Raw genomic sequence first — 26448 nt, forward strand, 5'->3', positions numbered from 1 at the left:
AGCATCTACTATAGTTTTTAAATACTAGGCAATAAGGTGCCATTCTCTATCCGTTTACTTCTAGGAGTAAACGCTAGCTATAATACTATTTAAGGTATCGGTTTCTAGTATTAAGGGCCATTTTAGGTTAAAGTGGGCGAGTAGTAGAGCTAAGACTAGCCGTTTCTTAAGCTCGTTAAAGGCCTGTCTATATATAGCGTAAAAGTAAAAGGGCTAGTCTTTTTAGGTAAGGCGGTTAAGGGGTTTAGTACTCTTACTATAGTTTTTAATAAAGCGCTAGTAGAGGTTATAGAAACCTAGAAATAATTATACCCCCTTTATAGTCCGTGGGGGTACCTACTAGGCAATTATAGCTGTTTTCTCTAGGTTAGTTTTAATTCTATCTATACTAATAATAAATTTTAGGTACTTTATATGCTTAATACTAGACTCTAACCTTTTAATATTAGCCTAAAGGCCAGCCTTTTAGAGCCGTTAAAGGACCCCATAGATATACTCCTTATATTCTAGCTTATTCTTAAGGTAGATTATAATATTATTTAGGTAGGCTATATAGGTGTTGTTAAGGTAGTTAAAGAGTATATTATTTATATACCGCTAGTACGTAGCTAGTCCGTTAGTTAGTTTAAAAGAAAGTACTTTATATTTATATATTCTGTAACGGGTCTAAAACGTAGTAAGATTTTTAGAGCTAGGGTTTATTTTAATTTACTAGAAGGCCTAGCGGATATTAAGCTTTATAAAGACCTTAGCTCTACTTATTTAGGCTAGTGTCTTATTAAATAGGGGCAGTGGATGGCCGTCCTTATAGGTTATATTATTTAGCTTATAGTAATTAATATAAAAACGGAGTCCTCTATTTAGCTTTTTAGTAAAGAGAATAGGTAAGTTAAAGGGGCTTAGCTAGGCTTAATAAAGCCCTTATTTAGGTTATTAATAAGGTACTACTTTAGGGCCTATAATTTAGTAATAGACTGCTAATAAAGGGGGCTAAAGCTAAGGGTATTTTCCTTATCTAGCTTAATCTTAATCTTATAGTTATATAGTCGGTAAGGTAGGAGTCTATTAAATACTACCTTAAAGAATATATCCTTAAACTTTTAGTGTTAATAGGGTAGTTTTATTTTACTAGCTCTTTATCTATAAGCTTATCTTCCTATCCGCTAAATTTACTTTTCTTTTCCTTAATTATTTAACTAATATTATATAAGCTAGTAGTAGAGGTAACGGTATTAGATTAAACTAAGTTCTAGTAAAATTCTATAGCGCTAATATAGTAGATATTAACTAGTAGAAGGTCTATAGGTTTTCTTATAGGCATTTATTAGGTTATATTTTATAGTATAGGGTTTATAATCCTCCTTAGCTTATATTTTATTTTCTATAAGTTATCCTTCTAGTTTATTAGTTTAGTATAACGTCTAGTATTCCTTACTTTTCTTTATAGCTATATAGGACCTAAGTTTCCTATTAGGGGCTTAGCTAGGTTATTACTAACTCCTTAGGTTTCTAGTACGGGTAGCGGGGTATAGGTAGTTTAGGGGTAGTATAGTATATAAATCCGTTATTAATTATACTGTATATCTTTCTTAAAGGCCTAGTCCCTATTTATAGCATTAGTCTAATAAATAGTATTTATTTAAGGCTGTATAAGGTTCATTATTATTATATTAATTTCTTTTATAAAGGAAGGGATTAAGGGTAAAGTTTTAGGCTAAATAAGACGTTTGTTTTATATATCTAGTTATAAGCCTAAATAGACTAGCTATTTTCTCTCTAAGATTATATTATAGCTTTTAAGGTCTGTAATAAGGAAGGGGATATTATATTACCTTTATTTATTAATATAGAGGTAGATATATAGGATAGTTATAATAGATAACCCTATCTGTCCGTTATACCCATAAATAAAAATTAGTTTAGGTAGGTCTTTAAGGGGTATATTTAAAAAATTAGCCAGCTTTATAGAGCACTAGGCATCTATTAAGGTAAAGGAATTTACTTTAGAGTTAGCTAAAGTAGAGGTAAAAACTTGGTATTTATTACGGAATAAAGTATAAGGGATGGTACAACTTCTTTTACAAACTAGCCAACCTAGATTAATATATAATATATAAATTTCTTTTAATCCTAAAGAGGAGTTTTTTCTAAGGTTCCTCTTTTTCTAACTTTATATTATCTTTTTAAATTAATAGAACCTTATTCGCTTTTGCCTTTATTTAGTAGTCCTTAGTAAAGTAGTCCTTTTAGCTATATAAGAAGCAAGCTCCTTAATTACTAAGGGCTTATTTATAGGGGTCGCTATATGTAGGCCAAGTATACACTAGGCCTATAGTAGGACTAGCTATATAGCTAGTGTTATGGGGGTTGTTAATCGTACTAGGGCACTATAGGCCGTTCTTAGAGTGTTTATAGTTTAGTTTAAAGAGCTTTTAGCTTTATACTGCTTAGCTTATACCTTAATTTAATAGAGGCCTTAGTTAATAGCTAGGTAGTAGTCCGTAAGTACCTTTAGCGTCTATATAGTAGTAAAAACTAGTAGTATAGCACGCTATAGGTCTAGGGTAAGCTTGTTAAAGAGGTCTAATATTAGGTCTTTATAGGGAATTTAGGCTTAGCTAGCTAGGTATAAAAAGCGGGTCTAAAAGGCTAAAAAGGTCTTTATCGTTTTTATATTTAGGCTTTTATAACTAAGGTAGGCGTTTTATACCTTAAAGGGGTCCTTATAAATAGAAGATAGGTAGTTAATTATTTCCTCTATAGAGAAAGGGTCTATTAAGTCCTAGGCGTATTACGGACGTAAATACGTCTATATATCCCCGCTAGTACAGCTAAAGACATAGACTATTTTAGCTTAAATAGTAGGGAAGTGGTCTATATTAACTTTAAGCTTATTTTATAGTTAAAGCTTCTAATTATTAAATATAGAATTAGTTCCGTCTATAAGCAATAGGGGGTCTATAACCTTTATGGACCGCAACGATACTAATACTATATGTTAAGCTAGGGCCTTAAGGACTATAGCAAGTCTTTAGGTGTTTAATAACCTATTACTAGGTATAGGGGTATTCCTAGTTTTAAGCAGCTCTTAAAGTCGTTTAATTTTGGTATTAGCTGCTATAAGCTCCTCCTAGGAGTTTGAGTTAGTTAATGTTTTACTATTAGAGGTAGTTAAGGGTCCTATAGCTGCTTTACCAGCTACTCTATTTCTTAGTATAGTAGAAGGGGTATTAGGTAATTTCTAGTAGTTCCTTTAAGGGTTCTAGTCCGTATAGGTCCTTTAGGTTATATTATATATATCCTTTTAATTCTGTCCTATCCTTAGGGTCTTATTCTATTCTTATTATTCTAGTAATATCCTTTAGGTCCGTTTCTGTATCCTTGTCCTATTTGTAGTTTATAGATATATTTAAGTTCCTTTTTAGGAAAAAGAGTAGATAAGCTTTAGATAATATTAGCGACTTAGTTAATTAAGGTATAAATACAGCAAAAGGGACGCGTAAGCCTATATAATTAAATTGTCTATAAACGAGGATCTAAAGCTAGAGAAAGGAAAGGAGAAGAAAAGTAGCGCTAGCCAGAGTAGGGTTCTTTTATGCGGTCCTTTAGTTATATAACCGCAAAGTTCTACTAACTTAGTTCTGCCGTTTTCTGCTAGTGGTATAATAGGTTATTTAGCTCTAATAATGATTATCTAGCTCTAGTAATAGTTATTTAACTTAGTAACGATTATTTAGCTCCGGCGATAGTTATTTAGTTTTAGTAATAATTATCTAGTTCTAGCGATAGTTGCCTACTAGCTATTATTTTAATATCTCCTTAAATAGGGAGGATATAAGAAAGAAAGGGTAAAATAAGGTAGCTACCTAGGTATATATAGGGGGTATATTTAATAGAGATACGTATAGAGGCTATTAGGAATATAGTAGGGACCTAATATAGACCCTTTATATGCAGAGCTTTATATAGAGCCTTATAGAGCCTATAGAGCCTTATATAAAGCTTTATATAGAGCTTTATATAGAGCTTTATATAGTTTTACAGTATTTTTATTATAGCCAAAAATTAGGGTTTAGCAATTTGCTAAATTTGTAACTTAAGCGAGTTATACAGACCCTAATTTTTGGCTACAATAATGTGCCTAAAAAGTTTCCTAATAAAAGCTATAAATCGCGCCGCTATAAACTCTATAGTAAGCTATAGCCTTTTTAAGTCATTACCTAAGCTTAGTAATATTATTTACTTAACTTTATTATAGATATCTCTAAGTCTAAGGCTTTAATAGTATAGAGTATAACTTTATCCTTATCTATATAGACCGTTTTATAAAGCTAGTGCGCTACTATCTAGTATATAAGATAATTAATACTATATAACTTATAGAGCTTTTATTTAGAGTCTTTATATAAATAGGGCCTTTAAATAATATTATCTTTAATAGAGGTAACGTATTTATAAGCGAGTATTAAAGTACTATATACTACTACCTCCGCGTATAATATAGGCTTAGTACTATATTCTACCTATAGATAGATAATTAAATAGAGCGCTAAAACTAAGAGCTTAAGGTATACCTATATATATTTATAAAGAGTAATATAAAGAGAGCCGCTATAGTAGCAGAACACGCCCACTAATTACCTAATAAAGAAATAACCATCTCTAATTAAATCTACGGCATATTATGCCCTAGAACTAATATATACAGCATAGCCGGAAAGGCTGCGCGATATAGGAGGGTTATAGTAAACTTAAAGGGTAGACGCTATATAGAAAACCGCGATACTATAATAAACCTAATAGGGGGCAATATACTCACAATAACTATAAAGCAGTGACTAGAAATGGCAGAAACTTATAGACCTACTAAAAGACATTAAGGAAGATCTAGGGAAGGGAGAGGATAAGTAGCTACGTGTAGGGATAACGTAGGTGGCATAATAAGTAGGCTATATTGCTTAGGAGCTATAGATAAAGCATAATAGGAACTAGAACGCGGTAGAGGATAGGCTTAAACGTATTAAGGACGCTATAAAATTATAGGGAATACTAATAGTATAGGTAGTAAAGCCTTTGTAGGCCAATATCGCTATAAATACCTAACTGGCAACTCTCTAGCACCTACTTAGCGTGGTACCAGTTAGAGCTATAGTTAGAGTTAAAATATTAGAGGTAGTAAGAACGTAACTAAAATAGATTTTTATATTAATTAAAGTATATATACTAAAAGCAGTGGCGGTAAGGGTCCTATAGAGCGGCGATATAGAGATTATACCTCCTAACTAGTAGGCAAAGGACCAGATTATTACCTAGGGTAACACCCCTAAGTGTAAGATCTTTTATTAGGACTACCCAGTTAAAGTAATTAAGGTACCCCTTAGTATATAGGTAGAAAGTGGATAAGGTGCTATAAATATATAACTTATTTAGAGAATTATAGAGGCTAAAAAAAAACTAGCCCTAGGGATTATAATAACTAGAGTTGTATAGCTTAATAAAGAACGTATAATATATATAGGGGAATTACCTAGGCTCTAAAGGGTTAAAACGCGTAGTACTTTAATAATTAGCCTACTAACCTAAGAGATGTAGGCAGCACTAGCCTATAAGGGCGTAGTTATAAATAGCCTTTAGTATAAGGCCTGGCTATACTATTATAGAGTCTAAGTTTAATAATACTTTAGATACTAATAGTAGGGACACACCTAGAGCGTATACGGGAGGTAGGTTAGGTGTGGAGAGTATACTAATACCCACGATACTAAGGAATGCCCTAAGGATAAGGGAACTAGATATATAAATTGTGCCTTCTAGGTTGCCTTCTAAATAGTACTCCAATCTAGCCGTAAGTCCTGCTTATAGTCCGTAAAATGAACTATACAGCCTTTTAACAGGCCGTAAACGTACCGTACGGCCTTCCGACGGGCTATAACTGAACAGTAAATACTCCGTTAGTCTCGCTCTACCCATTTTATAACCTTTAGGTTAAGCTTATTTATATTAATTAGGGTTTTAAGAGCTTAATACGGCTTTGCCTTAGTTATAGCGTCTGCTAGGTTATCTCCGCTACTGATCTATTTAACCTCCGTAATCTCGCGTCGTTTATAGGCCTAATATAAGCACATTAGGTCGACTATAAGCCTCTTCTCCTATGTCGTGCCTAGTTTAACTAGGCAGTTATAGAGGAACTTTAAATCGGTATATAAAACTAGGGGTAGCTGCTTTAATTATAGGATCTTCTAAATCGTTAATTTAATTACGGCTGCTATATTAAAGCTATAGGCTAGTGTATATAGTTTAAAAGCTAGTATACTGCGGGTTACTTACTTATATTTAATTAAAGACCAATACAGTATATTTGCGTCTTAATTATAGTCCGTAAGTATAATTATAAAGGCATAATAGGTCCCTATTATTAGCAAAGAAGGCGTCCGTAAATACCATTATACTAATAGAATTTAGGTCTAGTGGTATAAAAGTAAGTCCTCTTATCGCATTATTAATCTGCTATTAAATGCGCTTATTAAGCTGCTTAATATTTTCTTCTTATAGATCTACTACCTGGGCCGCAAAGGATAAGTTATAGGCAGATTTAGGTTAGCAGACTGTGGTAATATAGGCGCCTCTTACACGCTATACAGCGTATTAGTCCTTTATTAACCCGAGGTACGAATAGTCTATATTTTCGGGTCCTAGATTTTAAACTTTGCCAAGCCAGCTTTTGATTAGTTCAAAAAATGTTACGCGTGGTAAGTTATAGCAGAATCCACGTAACGAACATCAAAATATTATAAATATCAAAATATCCTAGTATTGCGCCTTCCTTTTTGTTAACACCTCTATTAATACCACTATATATATTATAAATATAGCAGATTCTACTGTAATTAAGTGCAGCAAGTGCCATATCTATAAGCCCCCCCTTAACTTTGTCAAAGACGGCCCTTCAAAAAAGCTTTTAAAGCTATACCAGTTATATCAGTCAAAGGCGCGTTTTCCCTATATACTACTTCTACCTCTGCTTACTTTTCTAGGCCTCTAAATATGTTTTAAATAAGCGGAGAGCTCTTATAGAGCCAGGTTCTGCTACTAAGAGTCGTCCTATAAGGCGCTAGCAAATTACTTTACCTAAAAACGATACCGAGAACGCCTTCTTGCCTCGCAGCCAGAATAGCCAAGATACCCCTAAAATAGCTTAACGGCGGAAGATAATTAGGGCAATATAAAGGGAGTACCGCATTTTAATCAGCGGGGTAAGGCTTACTCGCCTACTCCTCCGCTATATACTATAGACGAAGCTCCGTGCAGTAGAAGAGGCACTCTAGATAGCCTAAATACGTCCTTGCCGGGGCTAGCTCCTATGCCTACTCTACCGCTAATACCTACTCCAGCTACGGCCATACTACTACCCGTTTCGGCTGTTAATTAGGAGCGAATTAAGAAGTTTAGGAGTATACTATAGGCTAAATGTATAGAGACGTGTAGTTGTTATAAGGAGCGGTAGTTTTAAATAGGCCTAGCTACAGAGGGTGACAATATAGGTGTATATAAAGCCTGCATTAAGGACGCCGATAGCCTTAAAGATCTAACCCTTTTTTCCCTGTTTAGTAAAAGCAACGGGCTTAATCCGGGGCCTATTCCTGGCTTTCTACCTATACTTACCGCGGTAGAGGAGCTTCTAATTGCGCGCGTATATATTTATCTACAAGTCGTGCGTATACGCGGCCAGCAACATCGCTATACTGGCTACGTCTGCTGCTTTGGCTAGAATACACTAAAGACTTAGAGGCAGCTACTATAGCTACCTACTAAACTTAATATACTGGTCGTAAGGCTTACGGCAGTAGAGGGTGGCGAATACCTAAGTCGGCGGTTTACTAAGCAGTATACTATAAGGCGCTCTACTATAGTATAGTAGCTTTACTTTCTAAAGGTTAATTATCCTAATTATTATAATATTAAAATATGCAGCACCTGGCTTACCAGCTTACCCAAAAATAGCTCTATATTAGATTAGCTACCTTATATTAATAAGTTAGAGTCTAATTCTAGTGGCCTAACGGCTTACCCTACTGCTTCTATATAACATCCTCCTGCTATTAATCCTCTACCTACTAAACTTAGCAGTAATATACTGGACGGCGAATTTAATAATAACGTATTAAATACTTTGGTTCCTAATCTAGTGCCTAACCTTAGTAAATTAGAGCTTTTAGGCCGCGAGGTTTAATACTAATAAGACCTATAAGCGGGCCTAGAGGTTCCTACTATGCGATAGACACCTCTCTCTAAGCGATTAGCTAGTTTTATTATACGCGGCGCCTTTCCTACTCTATTTCCTTATAATAAAGCCGATTTTAACATGCTATAAAGCCGTATGGTTACCCTAGCTGCGTACGCTAAGTATATGCTTAAGTATTAAGACAGTCGGTTTAGCCACCACCCCTTATTCCGCTATTACGTATTTAATTAGATTATAAGAGAGTAAGCCCTTAACGCCACCCGCTTCCTCTGCAGCTAATTAAATAAAAATAGTCTGTCTTTAGATAAGCTTAGTAATCTTATAAATAGTAATAAGGGTGGCCAGTTACTAAATAAGATTGTACAGTATATACGGAACCTTAAGGGCACTAGACCTTACTAGAGGCAGAAAAGAAATAAGCTTATAGCTTATACTAAGAATATTAAGAGCGGGTCTCTATTCTTTATACTTAGCGCTACTAATCTATATTAGCATAATCTATACTCTTATATACCTCTATTTAACGAATATAAGGCTACTAATAAGGCTTAGCGCTACTGGATTGCTTCTTAGAATCTCAATAATAATCCGTATATTGCTGCTTACTGGCTACATCGCCGCTTTAATCTGTTTAGGAAGCACATACTTATAGGCCTATTTAATAGCACTAACTTTTGGTCCTAATATAAGTAGTAAGTATAAGGTAGCGGCTATATATATAGCTTCTTATAGAGTTTAACAGCCCTAAGGCTAGATCCGTTAGCTATTAAATTAAGGGCGGCTTTTACTAAGTACTGGGCTACTTTTATATCCGTAATTAATCCTAATTAATCTAGGCCTCCTAATCTCTAATATCCTTCTACTCTTAGCTATAAAGAACAGCTTAATACTAGTGAGCTTCTTACTACCTACCTTAATCGATTTTAACGGCACCGTAATTACACCAAATCTTACTGCTTATAATTAAAGAAAGGCTCCACTAGAGCAAAGGAGTGCCGCTTCTATTTTCCACGCTCTCTTTATAATAAGGCCGCTATATTAAAGGATTAAAATCTATATTACTAGATGTTCTGTCCATAGCGTAATAATAAGCTTCTTAATAGTTATAATACAGCTATAATATTAGCGTGGATGGCGAATATTAATATATTACCCGCTATAAGTATATTAGTAATAGTTAACTATATAGGCAAGTATTGCAGTAAGGAAGAGAAGAAATTAACTTCCTACCAGGAGTTACTCTAATTAGTATAGCCGCACGCCAATAGCCTTTATGCCTTTAGTTCGGTCGTGGCCAGGTTTATAAATAAGCTTATTGCTAAACGTAATTAGTTAGCGCAAAAGGTATACCATCTACTTCTTAATATTCCCCTTTGCGAAGGCTTTAGGAATATAGTAACTTTAGACTACTACTAGGAGGACGATTAAAGCGCTACGTATAAGCTTAATAATGGGCAACTAAGAGGGTGCGGACTATCTAACTATAAGAAGTATAAGCGCCGCCTAAATGGGGTAGAGGATATTACTTTCCTTAATTTTCTACTCCATTTTAATTACTCTACTTATAAGCGTCGGCTAAGAGCAAGGCCTTAAGTTATATTATACTTTCCGCGATATAACGGCGATTGTTCCTATCTATAGTATCCTAAGTTCTGCCGCGTAAAGCTCATTCTTTATCACCCGTAGAGGGAGTATAAGGAAGTAGCTACTTATACTAATAGATTTAGGGCTCCTAATTATATAGCTTCCTATTAGGCTTATGTTAACTCTTATTAGCATCTACCTAACTACTTCTATAATCGGAAACTAGAGGAAGGTCGCGAAATTATTAATAATATTAATAAGTTTAAGGGCGATTTTGCAGATGACTTAGAGCTATACCAGTCCTTTAAGGCCCTATATGCCCGCATTTAAAATACCAACGGAGTTAAAATTAAGGATTCTGACAGGCTTAGTAATAGGGAGCTTAATTATAACTACGACTAGAGTACGTATTAGGGTACGTACCCGCAGCTTAATAAGAGGACTTATTAGCAGGAAGCACGGCTATAAACTCTACTGTAGAGCCGCCTATCCTAAATAGCAACTCTGTCCTCCTTACAACCAGGTCAGCGTCATATCTATAATATTATAGTTAATTACTATAGGTAGATCTAATTAGGTCTTAGCCTCCCCCTACTATAGATTAATATTAATAGAGAGGCGGGAACCGGTAAGTTATATCTTATTACTATTCTGTCTACTACGCTTTATAATATAGCCATATCTAATAGCAAGCCGTCACCATTAGTTTAAGCCGCCCCTACTAGAGTAGCTGCCTTTAATATTAACGGTAGAACTATATATAAACTATTAAGGTTGCCAGTAAATCGCCCCTTTAAGGAATTGCCTGCTGCTAGTCTTACGCCTCTATAATAAGCTTTTAAGGATATTTACTATCTTATCCTTAATAAGAAATCTATAATCGGGCAAGTATATCTAGCCTAGATTAATCGCCGCCTCTGTTAGATCTACCCTATACGTAATAACGACTACTTTAGAGGCTTAAACATCTTACTAGTAGGCGATTTCCATTAGCTTCCCCCTATAGGTTAGGCGGCCTTATATAGCAATCTACCCACTAGGCCGTTAGAGCTCGCTAGCTATAGAAAGGGAGCCTATAAGGTAATTGACTGAATAGCTGTCCTAGATTAAGTTATGCGGTAGGGTAGTAATAACGCTAAGAGCTCCGTATTTAGGACCGCCCTTACAGAGCTACGTAGTAATTTTATAAGTAAATCGACCTAAAAGCTTCTTTTAACTAGGTGTAAGCAGGGCTTATCCACTAATAAGGTTGCGGGCTTTAATAACGTAATTCGGCTATATAGCACACGCGCTGCTATAGGTAAGTATAACACTACTTAGCTTCGCGACCTTTTACAGCTAGTAGTAGCTATTAAGTTAGTTAATACTGGTATAGGTGCGTAGAAAGTCACTCCTAATTAGTGCGATACTATAGAGAATCTAGCCCTATATATTGGCGCGAAAGTAATGCTAATATATAATATCTGGATTAAACTAGGCTTAGTAAATGGTACTACTGGTATAGTTAAAGATATTATATGGAAGGGACACGCGGATATTAAAAAGGATCAGCCTTAGTTACTACTAATTATAATAGATGGGTATAACGGACCTGCCCTATTTACTCAGTAAGATAATAAGAAAGTCGTCCCTATATTTTCCGTGCTTTATAAGTAAGAGGGTATAAGAGGCTCTTATTTACGGCGTTAATTTCTAATTACTCTAACTTTTACTCTTACCATATATAAAAGCTAGGGCTTAATACTTAACCAGGTAGTTCTAGATATTAAGAAAAAGAATAAAATAGCTAGGCTAACCTATATAGCAATCTTATAAGTTAAAAAGCTTTTAGGGCTTATGTTTAAACGTAGGTTTAATATAAAACGATTTTAGTTATCTATGAGTAAGACTAAAGAGGTATAATAAGAAGATTTTGCACAGAGGCAGCAGTAACTACTTATAAACGACTTTTCCTAATTAGGAAATTATATACTAGCTTGGAGGTAAGCGGAGAATACGGCATTTGCCTTAGTTTCCTAACTTTTAAACAGCTTAACCGCGAAATCCAATTTTCTAAATTTTAACCCCCCTATCCGTCCTACCTTCTTACCGCTTTTAAAGCTATTAGATATATATATAATGGTATATAGAGAGAATTAGCAGTACTGCCGGATTAATATTGCTACTATCTATAGCGTTAATCGATTTTTAGAAAATTTTGATTTTTTTTAAAGGGCGGAAATGTCGCTTATATAAGAAGTTACGTGACCTCTAAGAATACTTAGGACCCCATATTAGCAGCCACGACTTCTCTATACTATAGTTAAGATTTTATATATACCGCACCTAAAGCTACTTATAATAACTATTACCTATAGATCTACCAATTTATAAATTAAAAATTAGACGTAGTTAGAGCTATCAGTAGGGGTTATTAATCGCGCTCCTCATAACAAAATTTTAGATTTTGGTGATCTAAACTGATAAATTAAATTAAAAGTTCAGAACGTCTAAATAAGGTTCTGCTAAAACGCTAGCTAGACCCTAACCTAGACCCTTCCTAACCTATTAAATTCTAAAAATAATAACCTCTATTAAATTAAAAGTTAACCTTATCCTTAATAAGCCATCCGATTGGATTTAATAGTTCTTTATTATCCAAAACACAGCTAAAACTAATAAGGTATAGTAGTATATCGACCTATCTAAAAAGAAAGACAATCTTCCAAAGCTAGAACTACTAAGTCGGCCTACACTAAGGGATATACTACCTACGGCTACATTAATAGTAAAGCTAGACCTAAATTAGCTTACTGCTTATAACTAGCTCTACGCCAAATATAAGGACAATCTACACGTATACTAGAAGCAAAAACCGGCTATAAATAATATTAATAACTACATCGTTCGCACCATATCGGTAGCCTACCTTTTACTTATTAATAGCCTTAGTAGTCGGTTACATTAAATATTTAAGGCGTCTTTACTACTATAGTAGCCACTGCAGTGACAGAGACACCCCATATTTTAGTAAGTAATTAAGCCTATCTTATACAAGAATCTTATACTTATTAGTACTTACTAAATCACGTACTTATAGAGCCTCCTCCCATCTATAAATACTCCCTTCTCTATACCTTTCTCTCTTCTTTTCTTCTTCCTTATAAGAGCTAGAGGTACTCTAATACTCCTTAGTCTCCACTAAGGGATCTATTGGTTAATATAGTAATATAGATAGTATTAGACGAGGAAACGGGCGAGAGAGAAGATAGAAAGGACGGAGGGGCATCTAGTAGGTGTCAGCCGAGCAACATTAACGTCTATATTATAGCTGCCTAATCTCCTATTTACAGGCCTCCTCCCGTCTATAAATACTCCCTCCTCTATACCTTCCTCTCTTCTTTTCTTCTTCCTTATAAGAGCTAGAGGTGCTCTAATACTCCTCCCTAGTCCCCACTAAGGGATCTATTAGTTAATGTAGTGATATAGATAGCATCTAATAAGGAGATAGGTAAGAGAGGAGACAGAAAGGACGGAGGGGCGCCCAGTAGGTGTTAGTTAAGCAACATTAATGTCTATATTATGGCTGCCTAATCTCCTATTTACAGGCCTCCTCCCGTTTATAAATACTCCCTCTTTTATACCTTCCTCTCTTCTTCTTTCTTCTTCCTTATAAGAGCTAGAGGTGCTCTAATACCCCTCCCCAGTCCCTACTAAGGGATTTATTAGTTAATATGGTAATATAAATAATATCTAACAAGGAGATGGGTAAGAGAGAAGATAGAAAGGACGGAGGGGCGTCTGGTAGGTATTAGTCAAGTAACGTTAATATCTATATTATAGCTGCCTAATCTCCTATTTACAGGCCTCCTCCTATTTATAAATACTCCTTCCTCTATACCTTCCTCTCTTCTTCTTTCTTCTTCCTTATAAGAGCTAGAGGCGCTCTAATACCCCTCCCCAGTCTCCATTAAGGGATCTATTAGTCGATATAGCGATATAGACAGTATCGGACAAGGAGATGGGTAAGAGAGAAGATAGGAAGGACGGAGGAACCTCCGGTAGGTGTTAGTCAAGCAACGTTAACGGTGGTTTTCGTCACCTAAAAATTGCGTCACGTGACGATATTTGGGAACGTAAATATCTACCCACTATATCAGATCCTATATAAAGGGCTGTGTATTAAAGCTCTGCAGTCTAAATATATACTAGATTCGTGACTAATATAATCCTTAAGCCCAGCTTAAGTAGGGCGCCTCGGTCACTGTAGTAGATCCTTACCTAGCAGTAACTAAGGCGCCTTAATCTTACTACTACTTCTAAATTAAGTAAAAGCTCTATATAGGGGGGTCCTAGGGGGTCTCCCCCTAGAAAACCTTATCTCTATATATATTAATTAAAGTCTATATAATAAAGCTCTAAAATTAATTAGCTTATTACTTATAAACTTAGATTAAAATTTACGTTAGGGGATTAACGTTCCGTATATTATTTATAGTCTTATAAGTCTCTCTACGGGAACTAGTAAGGTCCGTAGGCTTTACTATAATAAGCTTTAGGTTTTAAGCTTAGCGTTCCTAGGTTAGCTAGATTAAGTTGCCCTTTTATATAATTAAGCCTCCGTTAAACTTAATTAGAGTTTACTTAGTTAACTGCTCTTACGGCTTTACTAGGAACTTAGCTTCTTATAGTTTAGTCTTTTTAGCGTCCGTAAATATCCGGTCTACTAAAAAGAGGGTATTATCTATTTAGAGTCTAATAATACTAAGGCCGTTTAATAGGGTGTATAGGAGGTAAGGGTTATAGGTTAACTGCTCTATCTTAAGTTTACGGACGTAGTGCTAGTGGTATATCTTAAACCAATAGTTTCTAGCTTCTGGCACTCCGTAGAGTGGTTTTATAACCTATAAAATTGTTCCTAGTTGCAAATTAAGCTCCAGCGGTAGTTGTATAAAGATGTTCCTGCTTAGGTAGGTATTAGATTATATATAGGCTTATAAGATGTCCCGTAGGTAAAGAGCTACGGGTTTGCTTTGCTATAGGCCAGGCATAAGTACAAGTATAATCTATTAGCTAACTTATTAGATTATAGGTAATTGCGTAAGGACTAAGTTCTTTCCTTAGTCGTTATAAGCTTATATAATAAGCCTTAACTTTTTAAAGGCTTTATTAGTACTAGGGTGCTTAATTTCGTTAATAAAGCGCGAGTTAAATATACAGACGCCTTGCGGAATATCTCTCTCCGTTATAACCGCAAAGACGCCCTTTTTAAGTAGTCCGTTAATCTCTTTACGTTATAAGTCTGTAAAAGGGGTTTTCTATACTAGAACTAATATATCTATAGGCGGAGATTGCCTTACGGATATACCTACGGAGGTTAGATAATTCTCTATTATAGGGTTCTTATAGGGGCGTCCTCGGCCACGCTTTACGGTAGGTTTAGTAAGTTTAGTAGGTTTTTAGGGGACCTCTAGGGTAGGCAAGGGTGCTTCTAGTTTATTTAATTCGGCGGGTGTTTCTAGTTTACCTAATTTGGTAGGTGCTTCTGGTTCGTCTGGCTTAACATTATAGGTATTTTTAGACCGAAAATAGGGTTTTACAGACGTGCTTCTGAAGCTTGTCGGTCCACTAGGGAGCTATATATAGTAGGTCTTGTCTTCTACAGCTAGTAGACGGTAAGGTCTAGTCTAATTACCGCTTTTACGCTATATAAGGACTTTAGAATTAAGCGGGAGGTTATATACTAAGGTTATATTAGGTCCGTTACGGTAGTATAGGGCGTTATTAACAGTTTGTTTAGCCCGTAATTTGACTATTTCGGCCATTACTTTCTATATTGCAGCTACTTAATCCGTAATAAACAGGGTAGGAGGGTCTAGTTTGCTTATCCTTAGGTAGGCTCCGTAGACTAAGAGGGTAGGTACTAGTCTATTAGGGCCAGCGGTGTTATTAATAGCTTTTATAGCCATCTGTAAAGCTAGTTCTTTTTAAATATTCTTACACTTATCTATAATAATCTAGTAAGCTCTCCGTAAAGCTAGGTAAGCTCGCTTAATAAGCCTAACAGACCAGTACGCCTTAACTAGAACAGCTTTTATTAAAATAGCTATAGCTATAGCGTACTATTGGAATTCCTTACTAATAAAGTTCCTACTGGCGTTGTGGGTAATATACTTAGGAGGTCTAAGGTATGTGTTAATCTAGTAGGTCCGTAAAATATCCTAAGTATATTTTACGGATATATTTTGCAACTAACGGGCGGCTTAATAGCGGGTTGCCTTGTTAATTATATATAATACTAAACTGCCGTTAATATACATAATGTCTACGTATACTAAGTGGTTGAAGTTAAAGTCCTTATAAAGGGTAAACTTAAATCGGCCTAGGGAACGTCCGTATTTCTAGCAAAAAAAGTAGTATTTAGTTAGGTGGTTAATTGCCTTCCTATTAACGTTGTCGTGTCTAGAGCGTTTAAGGACTCTATATAGCTTTTCAGCTAACGGATAGCTAAAGCGGCGGTATAGGCGGTAGATCTTAGTACTGGTAAAGTAGCATGGGTTATAGTTAAAAGATTCCTAAATATAGGTTTATAAAGTCTCTCCCTATATAAGGAACGGGTGTCCAAATTGTCGTACAATTAGTAAGGTAATATACTTACTTCCTAGGGCAGTTACGGGGCCAATTACAGTATCTATAACATTGTTATAGTAAACCTATAGCCTATCTATATCCGCAAGACAGAGTAGAAAAGGGGTGTCCGCTTTTACTATATGGAAGTTAACTAGGCTAATTGGGGTCTTAACTGCAACTAATTTAATTAATGTGGTTAAGCTAATGCTAAATTAGACGTTTACGGCCCTAGTTTGCGTAGTATTAATATCTGTATTATTATTTACGGTAGTCTTATATATAAGGTATTGTCCGTAACCTATAGTAGACTTCTTAAAGGTACCTATATCGATTATAACGCTATAGAATTCTTTGGGGGTATAGCGTTCTATAGTAATATATATAAATAGGTCCTATTCGCGGTCTATAACGTCCGTAATAGGTCTAACAGCTGTACTTACGGGCCAGTTTTTAGGTGTAATTGAGTGTGTAAAGGAGCGGTTGGCTAATAAGGTTGTAATATTAAAGGCTTAACTGTCCGTAAAAGGTCTAAAAGTAGTTAAGAACGTCTCTAAGGTCTTCTGTTCCTAAGTGTCTAAGTTAAAGTTAATTATAAGGGCTTCTATTAACTCGTTAAGAGACTCCTCCACCTCCATTCCTTTATAGTTTAAGATAAACTAGTTAATCCGATTGTTAAATCTCTTCTTAGACTTATTGCGTTCTTTCTAGATATGCCTTATAAACTAATATCCTTCCTTACCGCATATAAAATACTTTTAGCTGGTTTGTCTATGGGGGTATGCTTTTGTATAGGAGTTACTATAGGGGTTATGGGTAGGACCTGGTTAATATAGGTACTGCTAGCGGTAGCGGCGGTCCGTAAAGTAGGCATCTAAGTTAGTTTACGGATTTTGTAGGTCTGTAATAAAGGCTTAAGTACTACTTAGTGGGTTTAAGGCTTTATACGTTATAATAGAGGACCGTAAATCGTTAATAAGGCCAGTTAAGGTATCTGTAGGCTTATAGCAGGTATATTTGCAGGGCTTTACTTCCTAGCAAGCCGTAATAAGTTTATTATGCAGAAAGTTGTCTATTCGAAGCTTAATATTAAGGCCGTGCTATAGGTGCTGAAGGTCTTTAATAAGGATTTGCAGGCACTCTATAGTTGATTTTTTGGTATTCTTATTAATTACGGTCCGTAACTTAGTCGCATTTTATTAGGTAAGGATGTTACGCCTATATTTTAGTCCTTTAAAGTAGTTGCGTATAGCTTTATATAGCTTATTAAAGGAAATACTAAGGGGGTTACTCTTAAGGTTAGTGTAGTAGTGGTTAAGGGCTAGGCCGCGCAGTATAGTGGAATAGGCTTGGCTGAATTCCTATTTAGGAATATTAGCCTTCCGACAGAGGTCCGTAAAGATAGTAAGTTTAAAGTTAAAGTTATTGTTTTTACTGCTATACTTAGATTTATCGGTATAGAGCTTAGCTAAGTTAGCTAGCTCCTTACCGTAGGTTTTTACTTAAGTAGGTTGTGGATCTGTAACTTAGGCAGGTTATAGATCTATAACTTAGGCGACGGGAGGGTTTTAGTCCGTATTTTGGTTTACGGGGGTATTACGGTCCGTAACTTAAGTACTGGGTATGCTTTGGCCCGTAAGATTAATTCTAAAATCGCTTAGGTTTATAAAACGAATTTAGTTAAGTAGATTAGGTATAAGGCTAGTAATGCTATTAAGTTTGGGAGAAGTAAAGAGTTTATTAGTAGCTTTAACCTAGTCTAGGATTTCCTCCTTAGTCTATTCCGTTTGGTTTTCCTTTTGTATTATATTATATAGGGACTATATAATAGTAACTTGTTTATCCTTTTTAACCTATACACCTTAGTAACGTAAAAGGGTTTGTAGGTTATAGATAGCAGTAGGGTTGCAAGCCTTAAGAATAGCTTCTGTAAAGTCTACAAAGTCTTCCTTATATTGCTTCTATAGGTCGTTATTTAGAAGCTTATAGTGTCTGTATTTAAGGATTTTAAAATTAATATAGTCGTTAACGCCGTCTGTAGACGTAAGGTCGACTCCCTAACTCTACTTCTTTTAGCCTTTACTAATTTACTTAGTTATATCTGCCATATTATATAGCGTAGTATATTTATATAAGCTGTAGTAGGTAGTAGTAGCTTATAGCGGGTGGAGGAGGTCTTATAACGGTCCGTAAAATTAATTAGTGGGTCCGTAATAGTTTAAGAGGTCTTATAGTGGTCCGTAAAGGCGATTAACGGGTCCATAGCGGTTTATAGAAGGGTAAGAGGTTTCTATAAGGTCCAAAGAGGTTTAAGGTTTAAAGGGGTTAAGAATAAGGGGTTCTGTAAAGGTCTGTATTCGCATTTATAAACTTCTAGTAAACCGTACTAAGACTTAAATAAGTATATAGAGTTAGTGATAGGTCTATAATCCCCAACTTCTAACCTTCTAGTAGGTTGTACTAGGAGTCTAAACGGGTGGTTACTGTCGTATATCGCTTAGTAGGAGGTATTAAATAATTGCTAATTTATGCGCGCTTACTAATTAGTATTTATACTAACTTAATAGTATAATTAAGTTATATCCCGGGGCACGAAATATATATAGTATCGTATGCTCTTTGGGATAGTGGTGACTGTCGAGTCTATTGAGGTAGACTACATAGTCTATATACTAACGCACCTTCCCCCTAATTAGTTAGTGCTTTAGGGGTGCACCAGGCGCGTAAGCGGGTGGTTAGTGCACCGAACGCGTAAACGCGTACTCGGCGTACCGAATGCGTAAGCACGCGGTTAGTACGACAGGTGCTGTAATTATACATATTCTTTAGGTATAAGAGGTTAGAGGTTAATATATTACTTCGGTTCTAACGCCTTTTTAATATCTTTTAGTATTATAGTAAAGATCTTATAGTCTTGTTTTCTTACTAGTAAATAAAAGGGTGCGACTTGTACTATACGAATTTTAAGGGGTTTTAATATATTATCTTCGCATTATTTACCATAATTAGTAGTTATAACTTTATTATATTAGTTTAAGGTTTATAGTAAGGGTAATTTATATTATATTAAATTTAAATAGTCGTATACGTGTTTATAGGGCAAGTAGTATTTTAAGTAATAACTTCGGCAGTAGGTTATACGGAATTTTAGTATTTCTTTAACCTAGCTAATTAAAGGGTTGTGTTATTTTAGCTATCCGTGTCTAAGTATTACCTTATAATATTTTAAGGGTATTATAAATAAGGAAATATATTTAAGGTATTTGCCTATCTATATCTTTATAAGAGTATAGTACATTAGTTCGCCGTATATTAAAGGCTTACTATTAAAGCCTTATAAGCCTTAGGGCTTATTAAGTTTTCGCGTAGTTCGTATTAATAAAGCCTATACTAGTAGCTCCGCTATCTATAAGGATTTATACTTCCTTCTATTTTCTAAATATTTAAATTTCGCTAAGTATATTAAGGAAGTTATATTATATATTAGCGCTAGAAGAGCCTAGACACTTATACTCTTCTACTTCTTATTTTAAGGCGCAACTTAGCCCTAAGATAATTTGTTTTCTAAGTTAATTAAAGGCGAGATACTTTATAGCGACTAAGTATAATTTATAAAATAAGTATAATTTATAGAATAAGTGCGACTTAAGGACTAAGAGGAGCTACAGCAGACCTTTTTAAAAGGGTAAGTTTGGCAATCCCTTTAAATATATCCCTTTTTTCTATATCTAAACCATTCTCTATTTACGGCTTATGTTCTTTATTTATTAGTTCTTAAGAGTATATAAAATTAAGTGGCGTTAAGGTCTATAGGGTTATATATAAGGCTTTTAGGTTTTAAAGACAGATCGCGCTTTAGGGTATATACCGGTTTTATAAAGTTTTAAATATAAGGTATAGTTAGCTTTAGAAAAATAAGTCTATTTATTATATTAAAGGTCCTTATTAATTCGTTAACATATTATAGCAAATTTAGGTAAGTCCTTTAGTAGTTCTCTACCTACTAACTATACTCTAATTTTATCTAAAATAGCTTAATAAAGAGCGGTAACTTTAGCGGCTTTATTCTAATCTAGTTCGCTAATAAGGCCTAAAAATTCTAAAAAGAAGCTAGTAAAGTCTTAGTTCCGTTATTATAGGTTTTTAAGTTTAGTAACAGCTGTATATTTACGGCTAGCGTTATTATATATTTATTCTAGCAGAGAGATAAAGATTTTAAAATTAATAAAGGTGCTATTATGGAAGAATAGGTCTATAGTTTATATACCATCTTTACTTAAATAAGATATTCTATAGCTAATCTTGCTAGCTTTAGTAGGGTATTAGTTATAGTTTATTAAAAGTGTCACGGAACCTTATAGCAAGTACTATAATAGGCTCGTTGGGCTTCATGAAATCGGCCTCTGCACCTCCACGCGGTGGAGCCCGGGAACCTGGCAGTACTATTGATGTTCCGTTAGGATCGTGTCAATAGACTACCAGAGCAAACGCAGAGACGTCCGTACGGCTGCGCACCGCTGGCGCTGCGACGGGTGATTGCGAAGAAAGAAGTTTCTGTTGGGAGGGTGAGCCCCAACAAGGCTTCAGGAACACGACCAACTCGTCTTTATATACGGTCGACCTGCTTGAATCACGGCATCTAAATCGGCGTCCTCCTTCTACACAGCATGGCACGCTATGCTGCACGACCCTATATAGTATATACGTACCCTTGCAGGCTAAAGCCCGCGATGAGCCTCTTTATCCACCCACCTTCCGAAAGCCTCTCGTCTATTGCCTTTTAAGGCCTCTTATTTACCCGCCTTTATTATTACCTAATAGCTTAGACTTACCGCACGCGGTATATATCCTCCTTTGTGTTATAAAGGACCTAGGTTAGGGCCCTAGGAGAAAACACCTAGCACCAATTACTATCCTGTTATTTTAGTTTTAAAAAAAAGGTTATATAGGACTGGATATAAATGCATTATATAGGAGGGCAGTAAATTATACTAAAAGGTACAATAATAAGATTAGATTATGCTGCAAGTAGGGAAGCTATAAGTAGTATACGTGTATGCATATAGGGCGGAGTAGGGGAAGGGCAGGTATATAATTCCACATAGGTAACAATAGATAGGGAAAGTGGTTCGAAAGGCAGATAGGGCAAGACAGGCATTTAAGACACCTTCCTTAGGGGTCTCTAAGTAGTAACCTGACGGTATTTTTCCCCCCATTAATATAGTACAAATGCTATCTGGAAGTATTACCTCTTACGTTTCCCTTGGGGGTTTTTTGTTTACCTAAAAAATGGGTTTTTCTCAGTATATATATTAAGTTTTTACCATAGGAATTAGTCTGCGTGGACCCATTAGGGAGACCGGGTCGGACGGTAAATTAAATCTATTATTATAATAGGCTCGTTAATAGGCTAGGTATATAGGTAATATAAATTAAAGTTAACAACGTAATAATAACTAGTAGAGTAGTTACCTAATAGATTAACTCTAATTATATTCTAGGAATTACTATAAGAAAGGAACTATCTAGGTAGGGACTGTAGGTCCTTAAATACACAACCATACTCCTATAAAATCCTTCTTATATATAATATATATATACTCCATCTACTCTATTATAGATCTTATAGATTGTATAGATTATATAAATTACCTATATATAACCTTAGTTACTATTCCTCGTTATATAGCTCTATTAGTTCTATCTTGGACTATACCTAAATTAACTAACTAGCTTCTTCTAACTCTTCTTTAAGTAGTTATAATATTGTACTTAAAGCGTCTATAATACTATCTCCCTCCTCTTTATCTTTGTCCTTAAAGATCCTAAATATCTCTAAGTTGTTTACTAGAAGTGTAATATCCGTCTAATTAATTTAGTTAATATTGTTACTTATTATACCTAAAGTAACTTCTTCTTCTATAGCTCGTCGGTCTCATACCGTTGCTATAATATTATCTCTTAGTAAGATTATATTATCTCCATATTCTTACTATTTAAAAGAGGGGTTAGTTTATATTACGTTGGCGAATCTATCTTTATAATAACCGTTCTCTTACTTAGAGTGCACTAAAGTAAATATTTATTTATCCTGTGACATTTGCTCTATCTTTAATACTAAATATACGGAACCTATTACTCTTAATAGTTGTTTAATTCCCTAATTAATTTATCTTAGGGTCTTGTATTTAATTTACTACTACGCGGCTAGATAATAAACTATTAGTAGCGCTAGTAGAACTTTATTAGTTTTAGGACGCTAAGTAAAAGGCTACTAATGCTTAACAGTAGGCCCTTAAGGCTTGTCTTACTGCGTCTACCTAGTTAATCCGTCTTAAGAAGGTTTATAAGAAGGTTTATTTTAAGGAGTAAAAACTTATAAAATAAGGTCTATAGGAACTTAGTAATAAAAGAATAGATTTTCCTTTAACTAAGAAGGAAACAAATTTAAGTAGTTTAACAACTGCTCTTCTTAGGTCCCCCTTAGGTAACTTATTTTTTTATAATTTTTTTTTATTAATGCTATTTAACCTAATCTCTTCTAATACTCCTATACCTTTCCTATAGCATTCTTTAAATTCTTTAGTAGTTTTTAGGTAGTCTTATTATAGCCTATCTTCTTAACCTTATACTATATTTTATTATTAATATCCTTATAACTAATAATCCTTAAAACTTACTATTTATCTTCCTTTTATCCTCTATATATATCTACTTTATAAACTAATAGCTTAATATTCCTATATACTGGCTTTAGTATCGCGATATACTATATAGAGTAAATTCTTATTTTAGCTAGTAGGTTTAACTTAAACGTAACTAGTAAAATCCTCTACTTAATTTTAAAAGATTTTAGTCTAACGTGGTCTAACTTCTTACTTAGTTATTAACTTTTAAAATTTTTATATAGTAGCTATACTTTATCTCCCTCCTTAAGATCTAGTCCCTTAGATCTCTTAGCATTATAGTACCTTTTTATTCTTTGCTATACTGCTTTTACTAATTCTATAAGGTCTATATAAAGATCTATTAGTATCTTTATTCTTTCTTTAGCTATACTACTTATTTTCTTTACTTACTATAGTAATAATAATATTCTTAACTTATATCTTTAATTTGCCTTAAATAGTAATATACTTATCCCTTCTTATAGTGTTATATTATATATAAACTATATAACTAGTAATAATAATACCTAATTATTCTATACGTAATTAATATAATGCCTTAAATACTATTTTAGTATTTAATTTAATCTTTTTATTTAACTATCTATCTGCGGATAATATATAGTGGAAGTTACTACTCTAACTCCTTGCCCCGCTAAGAATACTTCCTAGAATATTACTATAAATCTTAAATCTCTGTCTGATATAATTTTACTTAATACTCTATATCTTATAAATACTTCTTTAATATAGATTTTAGTAATATCTTCTACTAATATTTCTTCTATATATACTATAAAGTATCCCTACTTTATAAGCTTGTTTACTATTACTAAGATCGCGTTATAATTTTATCCGGTAATAGGATTTCTTAACTTTAGTAACTTAATAATAAAGTCCTATAATATAACCTCCTATAGTCTCTCTAGTATTTTAATAGGTTATAGCCCTTTATACGGCTTATATTTTATTAGTTTATTCCTTTAGTAATTTAAATATTCCTTTATAACTTTTCATGCTAAGCCCTAGATTTTATTAATAATATACTTCTCTTAGAGTCTTAATACTAAGCCCCTAGCTCTATTATATCCTTAAGTTATTCCCTTATAGAAATCTTCTATAAAATGCTCTATTATACTTCTTAGGATATACTTTACTTCTTTATATTTATATAGTATTTCTTTTTCTAGATATTCTAACTATTCTTCTAGTTATACTTTAAAGATTCTTTATACCTAAAAGCTTTCTAGTAATTTATAAACTCTATTTAGTTCCTCTTAAGTTGCTATAATTTTTAGATAATTATACCTAATTAGTCCATCTATATCTTTTCGCAGTAAAGCCCCTAATGGCTTTTTATTATTTTATAGTTTAGCCTTTTAACTTAAAGCGTCTGCTTATATATTATTTATATCCTTAATATACTAAATCTTAAAATAGTATTCTATAAGCATCTCTGCCTAGTTAACCTATCTTTAGTTAAGTTTCTTTATTATTAAGAATCCTATTAGGTTCTTATAATCTATCTTAACTATAAATAGTTTCTTTATACCTCACAAGAATGCCCCTTATTTCTTTAATGCTATAACTATACCTAATAACTCCCTACTATAGATGTTATAGTTTAACTCTAGTAGTATTATCTTCTAACTATAGTATGCTACTAAATACCATCTATTTTAATATTTTTATATAAAATACGCCCCTAATATAAAGTCTAATATATCTATTTCTATAACCGTTTTTAGTTCTAGTTAATAAATCCTAAGAACTGGCTCCTAGGTAAATAATTCTTTAACTTTTTTAAATAGTTTTTTTATTCCTTTCCTTATACCTATAGTTCTTCTTTCTTTATTAGTTGCGTAAATAGTTTAATATCCTTTAACTATTACGCTATAAACCTTCTACAGTAATTATAAAACCCTAAAAATAATCTTAACTATATAACGTTCTCTAGTTTTTACTAATTTACTAGCCTTAATCTTCTTTAAATCTATACTAAGTTAGCCTAGTTTAATAATAAATCTAATAAAATCGGTCTTCTTAGTAAAGAACTTATATTTCTTAATTACTACTAGCATCTGTTCTTCTTATAGTCTCTTTAAAACCCATTTAACGTGTCCTTTATACTCTTCCTTAGTTATTAAGTAGATAATAATATTATTAAGGTATACTATAATAAATTTATCTAAGTATTCTCCTAATATATTGTTAATACGCTTCTAGAATATTACTAATGCGTTTATAAGCCTAAATTATATAACTAATAGCTTATATAGTCCTTCCTTTAATTTAAAGGCTGCCTTTTATTTATTGCCTTCCTTAATCTTAATCTAATAGTATGCCTATCTTAGATCTATCTTTGTAAAGATTTATATATTACCTATCCTATTTTAGATTTCGTTAATTAAGGGTAAAGGATACCTATCCTTCTTAGTAATACTATTTAACTATCTATAGTTAATATACAGCCTTAGTTTACCATTTTTCTTTAGTATAAATAGTACTAAATAACCCGCTAATAACTGCGATGGTCTAATATATCCCTTTTATAAGTTTTCTTAGATAAACTCTTTTAATACTTTACCTTCTTTTTTAGTAAGCTTATAGATTAGAAAAAACCTTAAACTTATTCCTAATTCTAATTCTATCTTATAGTCCTATGCTATATACTCTAATAGCTTCTTACTTTTCAGCAACTATAGTTTCTTACTATACTTATAGTATCTCTTTAGTATATAACTTAGTCCTTTTTCCGTTTCCTTATAGGTTGCTCCTACTTAGTATTATATTAACTTAGCTTATTATTATATTTTGTATTATTAAGTATTTCTAATATTAACCTAACCTATAATCTAATTAATCCTTAGATTATATTCCTATAACTAAGGTATTCCTAGTACTGCCTTATTATTCCCTAATAGTAATATATTAAAAGACATCTTAATTTATCTCCCTTTAATAGTTAACTAAATAGGTCCTATTTTAAGATTAATAATACCTCCTCTGTAGGCTATTAGATCTCCTAAAATTATTACTAATAGATAAGGATACTCCTTCTTTCCGTGTAGTAACCTTATTCTTTTAACTACTACTAATAAGATATAGTTTCTTATCGCTCTACTATCTATTAATACTTTAAACTATTAATCTTACTACTTAACTTATAAATTTAGGTATTATCCTTAAATTTCTTTAAGGGTCTAAGGCTTTATTACTAGTTCCCTCTAGTTTTATAGGCCTTTACTTTTTCTAATTATTAGCTACTTAATCCTATTTATACTTAGTCCACTTTTAGCTAATACTTAGTTTGCTTTTTATCTTTAATATACTATAGATATATATTCT

General features: G+C 33.6%; 1 protein-coding gene across 1 annotated transcript; it reads left to right on the top strand.

The window, feature by feature from the left end:
* Positions 1–20892: 20892 nt before the first annotated feature.
* Positions 20893–21075, top strand: K441DRAFT_659281 (uncharacterized protein; the record flags this gene model as incomplete). Its single annotated transcript, XM_067648495.1, has 1 exon — positions 20893–21075. A coding segment is annotated over one exon (183 nt), but the record flags the coding sequence as incomplete, so codon positions are not given.
* Between the last annotated feature and the right edge of the window lie 5373 nt (positions 21076–26448).

This window comes from Cenococcum geophilum (genome assembly GCF_001692895.1).
Source record: "Cenococcum geophilum 1.58 unplaced genomic scaffold K441scaffold_19, whole genome shotgun sequence".
Lineage (NCBI taxonomy): Eukaryota > Fungi > Ascomycota > Dothideomycetes > Gloniales > Gloniaceae > Cenococcum > Cenococcum geophilum.